The sequence below is a fragment of the Bactrocera oleae genome, chromosome 3 (genome assembly GCF_042242935.1).
Source record: "Bactrocera oleae isolate idBacOlea1 chromosome 3, idBacOlea1, whole genome shotgun sequence".
NCBI lineage: Eukaryota > Metazoa > Arthropoda > Insecta > Diptera > Tephritidae > Bactrocera > Bactrocera oleae.
In genome coordinates, this window is record NC_091537.1 from 29,718,139 (window position 1) to 29,729,707 (window position 11,569).

Genomic DNA, 11,569 nt, shown 5'->3' on the forward strand with positions numbered 1-11,569 from the left:
ATGTAACCGAACATTTTATACTCTCGCAAAGTCAAATAGTATACTCGTTTGAGATTTCTTTGTGGATTGACTGATATTTTCGGTAGAAGGTCAACTATAGGCACTGGGGTCCACATATTTAGTACTTAGGGGCTTGAACAGTTTTGGTTCGATTTAGACAATTTTTGGCCACAAGGTGGCATACTTTAATCGCATTATTCACGTAAAGTTTTCTCCCGATACAGTCATTGTTGCCTGATTTGCATAGTGGAAAGTGGAAGAATCAGATGGAATTTAAAATGGTGTTATATGGGAAGTTACGTGGTTGTAGTCCGATTTCGCCCATTTTCGCACTATGACATAGAAATATGAAAAGAACGTTATGCACCGAATTTGGTTGAAATCGGTTAAGCAGATCTCAAGATATGGGTGTTCACCTAAAAGTGGGCTGTGCCACGCCCACTGTCTAATTTTGAACGCGGTTCCTATAAAGTCATCTCATACCATCCCAGAGATAAAATTTAATGTCTCTGGCGTGTTTAGTGCTTGATTTATCGCGCTTTTAGTAGTTTTTAGCAGTACCATTATATGGGGAGTGGGCGGAGTTGCCACCCGATTTCACACCGTAGATAGAGGTGCTAAAAACATTTGTTCTCAGTGAATTTTGTTATTATAGCTTTAGCAGTTTAGGAGATATGCTCATTAAACCTAATAGGGGCGGGACCACGCACGCTTTAAAAAAAAATTTTAACTGCAGATGCCCCTCCCTATTGTGATCCTGTGTACCGAATAACAGTCTTGTATCTTATTGCGGAGCTTAGTTAGTGCAATTTATTTGTTTTTGATTAATGGCGTTTTGTGGGCGTGGCAGTGGTCCGATTACGCCCATCTGCAATACCAACCGTCTCACGGTACCAAGAAACATGTCTACCAAGTTTCATAATGATATCTCAATTTTTACTCAAGTTAGAGCTTGCACGGACGGACGGACGGACAGACAGTCACCCGGATTTCAACTCGTCTCTTCATCTTGATCATTCATATATACATAACCCTATATCTAACGATTAGTTTTAGGTGATACAAACAACCGTTAGGTGAACAAAACTATTATACTCTGTAGCAACAGGTTGCGAGGTATCGGTGAAGAAACTCATTAAAAATCGAAATTAACCAATCATAATGGAAATGCTTAGATCGAAAAAGGACTAACATGACATTATCTGTTTTTTTGTATGTCGAATCAAAGTTATTGATTTTTTCATATAAAAATCACAACAATAATCAATATTTACGGCCCCTAAACGAAAGTAAATTTGGAGTAATTTGTTAATCTTTTGGTTAAAGGGTACATTTGTTATACTCTCGCAACCTGTTGCTACAGAGTATAATAGTTTTGTTCACCTAACGGTTGTTTGTATCACCTAAAACTAATCGAGTTAGATATAGGGTTATATATATATAAATGATCAGGATGAAGAGACGAGTTGAAATCCGGGTGACTGTCCGTCCGTCCGTCCGTCTGTTGGTCCGTGCAAGCTGTAACTTGAGTAAAAATTGAGATATCTTTATGAAACTTGGTAGACATGTTTCTTGGTACCGTGAGACGGTTGGTATTGCAGATGGGCGTAATCGGACCACTGCCACGCCCACAAAACGCCATTAATCAAAAACAAATAAATTGCCGTAACTAAGCTCCGCAATAAGATACAAGACTGTTATTCGGTACACAGGATCACAATAGGGAGGGGCATCTGCAGTTAAAATTTATTTTTTTTAAATGGGCGTGGTCCCGCCTCTAATAAGTTTAATGAGCATATCTCCTAAACTGCTAATGCTATATTAACAAAATTCACTGGAAGCAAATGTTTTTAGTACTTCTATTGACGGTGTGAAAATAGTTAAAATCGGGTGGCAACTCCGCCCACTCCCCATATAACGGTACTGTTAAAAACTACTAAAAGCGCGATAAATCAAGCACTAAACACTCCAGAGACATTAAATTTTATCTCTGGGATGGTATGAGATGACTTTATGGGAACCGCGTTCAAAATTAGACGGTGGGCGTGGCACAGCCCACTTTTAGGTGAAACCCCATATCTTGAGGTCTGCTTATCCAATTTCAACAAAATTCGGTACTTAACGTTATTTTCATATTTCTATGGTATAGTGCGAAAATGGGCGAAATCGGACTACAACCACGCCTATTTCCCATATAACACCATTTTCAATTCCATCTGATTCTTTCACTTTCCACTATGCATATCAAGCAACAATGATTATATCGGGGTAAAACTTTGCGTGAATAATACGTTTAAAGTATGCCACCTTGTGACCAAAAATTGTCTAAATCGAACCAAAACTGTTCAAGCCCCTAAGTACTAAATATGTGGACCCCAGTGCCTATAGTTGACCTTCTACCGAAAATATCAGCCAATCCACAAAGAAATCTCAAACGCGTATACCATTTGACTTTGCGAGAGTATAAAATGTTCGGTTACATCCGAACTTAGCCCTTCCTTACTTGTTTTTTTTTTTTTTGCATATTTGGATAGTGTATACTTTTAAAAATAACATACTATAATTTGAAAAGAACGTTTCAAATACTTGTATACTCTTGCAACATGTTAATACAGAGTATAATAGTTCTGTTCACCTAACGGTTGATTGTATCAGCTCAAACTAATCAAGTTAAATATAATATAAGGTACATAAATGATTAGGATGAAGAGACGAGTTGAAATCCAGGTGAATGTCTGTTCGTCGGTCTGTCCATCCGTCCGTCTGTGCAAGCTATAACTTAAGTAAAAATTGAGATATCTTGGCAGCATAAGAAGGTTGGTATTGTAGATGGGCGTAATCGGACCACTGCCACGCCCACAAAACGCCATTAATCGAAAACCAATAAATTATCCTGACTTGCCTATGTTACAGTGCAAAAATGGGCGAAATCGGATTACAACCACGCTTACTTTCCACATAACTTCTAGTATATAAATCAAGCACTAATGAATATATTGAAATAAAACTTGGCAACAAGATTGATTTTGATATATACCATCTCAAGTCTAAAATCTGTCAAAATAGGGCCATAACTGCTCGATATATGACCGAAGAGGTGGACTCCTATGTCGATGGTTGACTTTTTACCGAAATTATCGTTTAATGTATGAGATATATAATTGAAATTCGGAGAAAATCTTTTCCAGATAATATTATGCCTGTATATCAAATATGGATTGAATCGGGTCAATACTTCTCTTAGCCCCCATATACCTAATAGAAAGGTTTTCGAACTTCCGACTGGCTTTATACCCATATATCGGCCAATATAGGAGTTATCTTAATAAAATTGAGCGGGCGTGTTTTTCTAATAATGGTGCATCTATGTGTCTAAATCGGGTGAAGACTTGCCCTAGACTCCATATAACTAATATAAGGATTTTCAAACATTCGGTTGGCTTTACTATTTATATTATATATTGGTGATAGTATATGAGGTACCTTAATAAAACACAGAAAACGTCTTTATCTGTAAACAATATGTAGTAATGCCAAAAATAGATAAAATCGGGTCAATACTATACCATGAGTAAGATATCTTAACAAGTATAACTGAACGCATAATATTGGATATACTATAGTTTAATATCGAAAATATGTGAAATTGGTCCACGAATTACCCAAACTCCCATATACTACATACATGATTTTCGATAACTCGCCGGGTTTGATCCTTGCAAGTTGCAAGAGTATAAAAATGCCCTTTTTAAAATGTGCACAAACCCCATCGTGTACTTAAAAACCACTACCTATCTGAAATCTGCACACTGTTTTCGGATGTAAATATTTGATATTGGAAAAGCAAATTTGGTTAACTCTGTTTTCTCTCATAATTACGGCGGTTTGCAGAATAGTTAACTTGTATATGTTCAGAAACAATGACAACAAGCCAAATGAGTAACGAAGTACATAAAAACTAAAATTAATATAGATATGTACATGTACAAATAGCTGTACATATATACCTATGTAGCACGTTAATGAAATAATGCGCGTTCAACGTGGAATTTACGAAATAATCCTTTTAAACAGAATGTCATCAGAGTTTAAGTGTACAAAAATGAAAATTGTACGCATTTGTGTGGACATACACCACTACACACGTACGATATACCTATGATGTACTATATACTGATGTACGTTCATAAAATTTGTAAATAATCGGCAAATTTACATAGGTAGAGATACTTTATACATGGACATTTTGTTTTTGGAATATATTTGTTGATGCCGGCTTTGCTGCTGATTGCTTGTTGCCGAGTGCACACTTCAAGTGAATATAAGGCCATAGAACAAATACATTTGTATGTACAATTATTAGATTAGGGGGACCATTATTTTAAGAATTATTGCATTTTACAAGTGATATTAATATGAGCAAAAAAATTTTATGGAGAATAATGTGAATACATATACTATAAAAAAAATTACATTCGTTTACTAGTATTACTGACCACATATTAATCAACTTCAAACACAGCCATGAGAATTACCAAAGGCCTTTGTTACAGACGGCATGAGAAATAATGTCCATACATACATACATATGTACATACATGGAAATAGGTTTGCGTTAAGTAAAAGTAGCATATAAACATTAATTTAAGGAAAGTACTTTGTTGGTGGTGGTGTTGCCAATATCACCTTACATTACCAGGAGTGAGGTGGTGTTTTATTTTTTTTTGTGTATACAGGTTGGTTTAAAAGTTTCTGCGCTCGAAATGAAATACTGTTTTTGGTACGAAATACATTTTTTTATTCAATATAATATTCCTTAATTTCAATACACTTAGTCCAATGATCATCCAATAATTTTATGCCATTCCTATAATGACTGGAATCTCTGCAAAATACCCGTCTACAGTTCTAATAGCTTTTTCATTCGACGAAAATCGCGAAGGAATTGTTTCAAGTTTCTCAAGAGGTAGTAAATGCTGGGAGCCAAATCAGGTGAATACGGTACAAATTATCCTGAATATTTTTTTTCGATTCAGTTTTTGGTGAATTGTTAACGTGTGCGGCACTAACTTTCCAAACAGCTTTTTCATATGTAATTCTCCATGTAAAATATGAAGTACTCGTTCGTCTGAGATGCCTATGGCATTAGCAATTTCACGCTTAGTCAAACTTGGATCTTCACTAACAATATTATGAACTTGCTTAATGATTTCTGGTATGGCTGGGATTTGTGGTCGTTCTTCGCGTGGATCGGCTTCAAGCCTAGTACGACCACGTTTAAATTCACCTGTCCAAAGTTCAACCGTGCGTTTTGAATATGAGGACTCCCTATACACTTCTAACAATTTTTCATGAATTTCCTTTGCTTTTAAACCTTTCAAAACAAAGAATCTAATCACAGTGCGATTTTAAATTTTTTCCATATTAAAAAAATTCACTGACACGTCAACTTCAAATGGCTTGTAAACAAAGAATTAATTGACAGAATGACTTGTAACTTTGCGTGTGTTCTCACGACAGATGTACCAACTTGAGGAAGCTGGTAGTGACTTGGAGCTAGTAGTGCTATTTCTTGGTGATAGCAGAAACTTTGCAACCAACCTGTAGTTTGGTAAACATAGCCATGAACACTACCCATAACCGCCTTTCTGATAATATACGCAAAGGTTAAGTCATTGGCACAAAAGGAAATGCAAGACAAATGAATTATCGTTTGTCACACCACCATCGATGTGAGACCGCATATACCTATATGTTTGTATAGATAGAAAATTTATGCTAACGTGTGCCATTATATAGATATGTTTTTATTTAACTTAAAAGTATATATGTAAGTAAATAATTCTTACTGGTATACTAACACGAAAATAAGAAACAATAAAAAAAAAATTCCCAAAGTTATACCCCACACAGTCTCATATTATCAGATCCTTATCCAAAAAACAGTTGAATGTTTTTAATATACACTTGTATTATGCTGAAATGTTGGCACCTACTTAATGTATATAATTATTATTTAATTTATAATTTCTATATACTTATAGAACATGCAATAAACCACGCCCAAATTTTACTTTATCCATATAAAAACATAATATTTATTAAATAGCTTTTAATTATATGTAAGGAGATTAAAAACTTTTTTGAAGGTAGAATTTGGGAAGACGCGAAAACAAGGGAGGTGAATATGGAAACTCCCATCCGAAGTCGGCAAAATAATGCTCTCATATGCAAAAGAGGAACTATTTAAGGGATGAAACAAATATTATTAATTTCAGAAGGGTATAAAACATAAATTGTGTTTTCCTAATAGGAATATATTTTTATAATTCATCATGAAACAGTAATTAAAAATTTTTAACTGAAAACTAGTTTATATTAATAATTATTTACCATTAAATCGGAAAAACCAGTTTTCGCATTGTGTGGTGAGTTTAAATGTTATTTGAGAACGCAAATCATAAGAATTGTGTTCGTATTCTCGTGAAACCGAAAACATACCGAATGAGCCTGAACGGTTTTCCACCCTATCCATTATCCACCCATCACCAATATATATGTTGATATAAAAAATCGAAACAGGAAGGCCAAACGTATGCCAAAGGAAAAAATTTTCAAAATTGTTGTAGATTCACCAACCAAAGATATGGCTTTATTGGCGAAGGACTCTTCTATCTATAGGCAGGAAGATCCCCTCTTTATTGAGTGGAGAGTACGACCAAGCATAATTGTGGAACAGGAGCGCATATTGCACACGAGCGAATGTGCACAGAGTATAAAAAGAGGAGCAAAAAGTAGAATGAATTTTTGTGTGTACCTACCGGAGACAATTTTCGGTTTTTATCGAAAAGCAATTTCGCACAGTCCCAGCCTTTTAATGTAATAACATTACGCCGATATGCCAAAAATTATTGTTGTTAATCCAGATATATTGTCCTAGATTGTTTGAATAAAAATTCAAAGAACTCTATTTATGTATTCGCATCAACACTCGGTACTTGGTACACTATTTAAGGGCGGTGCTCGTTAATTATAACAATTTTTTCAGAGTAGAAAAATCGACGAATTGACTTTAACCGGTATAATAGTAAATTATTTGCTTAGCACTTTTGCACGTTATTTATTGTTATTTTTTATATTAATTTAATATTGATTTTTATAGCTAATTAATCTGCTTCACTGAAATTTTCACTTGGTGACTTCGCCCATTAGCCAACACACTCCAAAATATATTGAATATATACACTTTACTCATATCATTAAATACTATAATCATTATATTATAACATTATTCAGTGTAAGTATTTTAAATAACTTCGATTATATCAAATTTTTCACTGGTTCACGATTTTTCTTCAATACTTTGACACTCCGACAATTTCGTTCCAACAACTCTTTTTCATCGCCATCTGTCTGCAACCTGAACCAGGGTATCCGTGTAAACATTATTTACTTTTCTCTAGTGTTGCCAAAACAATCAGTTTCATAAGCTTTATACATATAAGAATATTGAAGTTATCAATTTAATAATATAGATGGCACTGCAATTCAAGCACATATTACTCTGGCTTTTATTAAAAGTTTTGCTCCAAAGATCTCTTGGATAAGAATAAATATGAATAAATTCTTAATAAATATCACAATTCTCACATATGTATATTCGGTGAGGTTCGAAATTTTATTTACATATATTAAAAATTTTTATATTCTGTTTGCAAATTTGGTAACGTAAGAAATGCCATCTATGAGAAGTGCAGGAGTGTATAGAACGGCTGAACAGCCTATCAGACCAAAACCGAGTGCACCTTATTTGGGTGCCTGGCCACAGGGGTATAGCTGGGAACGAACTGGCTGACGAGTTGGCCCGCTCTGCAGCCTCCACAAAAATGGTAGGACCGGAACCATGCATAGCGGTTGGTCCATATACCATTAAAGAGCTGCTCCGAATGGAAGAAAGAGCAGGCAGGGAGAAACGTTGGCAACAACTTCAAGGCATGCGCCATGCCAGGTTGCTAATGGGGGGTTACGACCGCAAACGGTTTAAAGTCGTAATCAATCTCCCGAGGAACAAATTCCGGCATGTCTTCAACATGGGCTTAGCCACCTCTGCAAACTGCCGGTTCTGTGACATGGAGCCGGAAACCCCAGAACATCTGCTAATGAACTGCACAGCAGTCTGCAGACGCAGAATCAAGGCCCTGGGATTCATGTTTCCAAACAGGAATTGTTTTGCTTCACTAGCACCCAGCAGAATATTGGAGTTTATCAACATGCTGGGGCTAGATGAGTCGATATTACTTAGGGGAGGGCACAATAGATATTGTTGTTGTAACGGTTACCTAGTCCCCGTTTGGATGATAAATTCCAGATTCGTTGTCGTCGAGGTCATCTAACGAGAGGCCCAGGAAACGAGCTGTTTCGACGGGGTCGGACCATAGGGAGAAGGGTGTTAGATGAGTGGGGTTAGTTGGGCATGCAAAGAGATGGTTAGTGTCTTGCGGAGACTCATTGCACGCAGGACATGTGTTTAGTATGTCGGGGTCTATTCTGGATAAGTAGGAGTTTAACCTGCTACAGTATCCGGAACGAAGTTGCGCGAGGGTCACTCTGGTTTCGCGAGGCAACTCGAGCTCTATGTCTGCTATGGGTGGTGGTTTGACTCCTATTACGCCATTCACTGAGAGGGAATCTGTGAAGGTGTTGATGGCTCCACTGTGAATGGCGGTCAGTGCCTGTCTGAAGTTCGTTGTATCCGAAGTCCGGTCGGAGTACTGTCTAATGTCGTCGACGTAGTCAAGGAGAGACCACTTGATGTTCCTAGGAGGCGGCTCCGCTACAGTCAGGCGACTACAGGGGTGGTTTCTACGAAAACATCCCAGTAGAAACTGCTTGGAGAGGAGTTCGTTGTGTTCCTTAACCGGAAGCATACGGACCTCACTATGTAGGTGTTCGATTGGAGACATCAAGAGGCATCCCGTGATAGTTCGGAGTACAGTGTTCTGACAGGTCTGAAGCTTCTTCTTCTGCGTGTCACTGCATCCAGGCGACCATATTGGGGCTGCATAATTTAGGACCGGCCGGCCGATTGCCTTGTATGTTGCCAACAACGTTTTTTTGTCTTTTCCCCAAGAGCTGCCGGCAAGCGACTTGAGGATTTTGTTGCGGCTCTGTACTTTGGCAGTTATCGCGGTCGTGTGAGGAGTGAAAGAGCACAGACTGTCCAAAGTGACGCCTAAAATTTTAGGATTATTTACTGTCGGAATTTTTGTGCCATCGACTGAAATGTTCAGGTCCAATCTGTACTCCTTAGTCCAAATTGTGAAGATAGTCGCTGTGGATTTAGTGGGAGAGAGTGTTAGGTTCCTTGCAGAGAAGAAGCGAGAAAGATCGGAGAGGTAGCTGTTTACTTTTGAACACATGCCATCGATTCCATTTCCCGACGTCAATATCGTACAGTCATCAGCGTACGAGGTCACTGAAATTCCCGCTGGTGGCTGGGGGAGTTTCGATATATAAAAATTAAACAGTAGTGTGGAGAGGACACCGCTCTTCGGAACCCCCTGTTTAATTTTCCTAAGTTTGGAGTTTTGACCTCGAAACAGTACGGATGAAAGCCGACCGCTCAGGTAGTTCATAGTCCACCGCTGGCACAGGGCACAATAGATCATAGGTCGCGGTGCATACCTCAAAACTAATCTATCTATCTATCTATCTATGAGAATCAATTGAGTGGTACCAATTATAATTTATATTATGATGTACAGATGTAGATATAAAGTATTTTCATGTATACTTGCTGTAAGTTTTTGAATATATTAAATGGATTGATCTCCATGCATATATATAATAATTACTTTGAATATCTCTAATTTTACTAAAAGGAACCACCTTAATATACCTATGTACACGATTTCATGCATGCCCAGGACAGCTGTTCGCACTTCGAAAACAGCTGTGATAAAAATTTTCAAACTAGTTTTTTTCGTGTAGTGGTTCCTCGTTTTTTTAATTTCATAATAAATAATCCTTAAATCGATTACAAAAATGTTGCGAAACTTAACAAGAATTTACCGTCTGTCAGAACGTCAATACACTACTAAAACAAAACGAAGCGTTTTAATGCAAGATAAATCAAAGGTTTTGAGTAAGTAGAATGGTTTTTCGAGCGATATAAATAGCTTTTAATTCCCTTTACAGCTTATACTCCCAAAGTGTCAGATCCAAAACAGCGTCGAGTTTATGCTTGGGGGTTTCAGGAGACAGGTGCTCTGGGGCTACAAACTAACATTCGAAAAGCCAAAGAGCGCTACACAGAAATAGTCCACCATCCAACGCGAATGCAGTTTTCAGTTAACACAGATGTCATAGACATTGCGGCCGGCTATGGGTTCTCTGCTTTTGCAGTTCAACGATCCGATGGTCAGACTGTCTTTGGCTCTGGACTAAATACTGATTCACAGTTGGGATTTCAAGTTAAGGGCAGCCTAAAAGATACATCTAAATTAGATGTAATAATCTACCCAAGCGCCATAAATCTTCCTAGGCTAGAAAATGAAACTGACCCAGATATGCAAGTGCGTTGCATGGCCGCTGGACGTGCACACTTGGTCGTAGTTACACAAAATGGAACCATTTTTACTATGGGCAACAATTCATATGGTCAGTGCGGACGAGCTATAATTGAAAATGAGGACTATCGTGGTAGTGCGGTTATACACCGGCTATCTGAAAATGAAATTTGTATGCCAAATGATGAAATTATCTCTGTGGAATGTGGTCAAGATCACACTATGTTCCTAACTAAACTGGGTTGTGTATACACTTGTGGTTGGGGTGCAGATGGTCAAACGGGAAAAGGACATTATGATACGAGTAGTGAAATTGAATTAGCCAAAGGTGAAATTATTGATCAACGCATAACAAAGTTGGCATGCGCATCCGATTGTGTTTTAGCTTTAAACGATAAAGGAGAAGTATTTGGCTGGGGAAATTCTGAATACGGGCAACTAGATAGTAGTGAAAATGCCGATACCCAAGTCAATACACCACGCGCATTATCCTTAACTAAAGGCATTGGCAAGATTAAAGATATAGCTTCAGGCGGATCGTTTTGCATGCTATTAAATGAGGATGGACTTGTATATACTTGGGGTTACGGTATACTAGGCTTTGGTCCTTATGTGGAGCAAACTTCGAAACCACAACAATTATTGCCACCTTTGTTCGGTCGCAATGACTTCAGTGACAAAACGCATGTGACGTCTATTGGGTGTGGCGTTTTTCATATGGGTGCGATAAACTCTGATGGGGATCTCTTTATGTGGGGCAAGAATCGTTTCGGCCATCTAGGCTTAGGCCATAAAAAAGATCAATTTTTCCCCTTTAAGGCAGCAGTGAACGGCAAAGTAATAAAAGTTGCTTTTGGAGTGGATCACACATTGGCGCTGTGCCAACCTTTTATATAAATATATTTAATGTTTGTAAGGCTGAATACATATATAATAATTTAATATTAAGTAGTTTTAAGTAAACTGAGTAAAATAAATAAATTAAAAAAAAAACATTTAAT

The 11,569-nt window shown here is 37.4% G+C and overlaps 2 protein-coding genes across 2 annotated transcripts in view; one reads left to right on the forward strand and one right to left on the reverse strand.

The window, feature by feature from the left end:
• dock (SH2/SH3 adaptor protein dock) overlaps window positions 1-7,421 on the reverse strand; it is a 44,635-nt gene extending 37,214 nt beyond the window's left edge. Inside the window, exon 1 of the mRNA XM_014237951.3 lies at window positions 6,822-7,421. The gene's annotated coding sequence lies outside the window, so the exon portion shown is untranslated. The remainder of the gene's footprint in view (window positions 1-6,821) is intronic.
• A 2,521-nt stretch (window positions 7,422-9,942) lies between these two features.
• Window positions 9,943-11,568, forward strand: LOC106619720 (RCC1-like G exchanging factor-like protein). The gene is made up of 2 exons (XM_014237954.3): window positions 9,943-10,144; window positions 10,198-11,568. Exons 1-2 carry the CDS (start codon window positions 10,045-10,047, stop codon window positions 11,463-11,465), a joined length of 1,368 nt encoding a protein of 455 aa, XP_014093429.1. The 5' UTR covers window positions 9,943-10,044; the 3' UTR covers window positions 11,466-11,568.
• Window position 11,569: the final 1 nt, after the last annotated feature.

Coding starts and splice junctions, on each gene's coding strand:
- LOC106619720 (XM_014237954.3), top strand. CDS start 10,045: ATGTTGCGAAACTTAACAAGAATTTACCGTCTGTCAGAACGTCAATAC. Junction 10,145..10,197: donor AGATAAATCAAAGGTTTTGA/GTAAGTAGAATG, acceptor TTCCCTTTACAG/CTTATACTCCCAAAGTGTCA.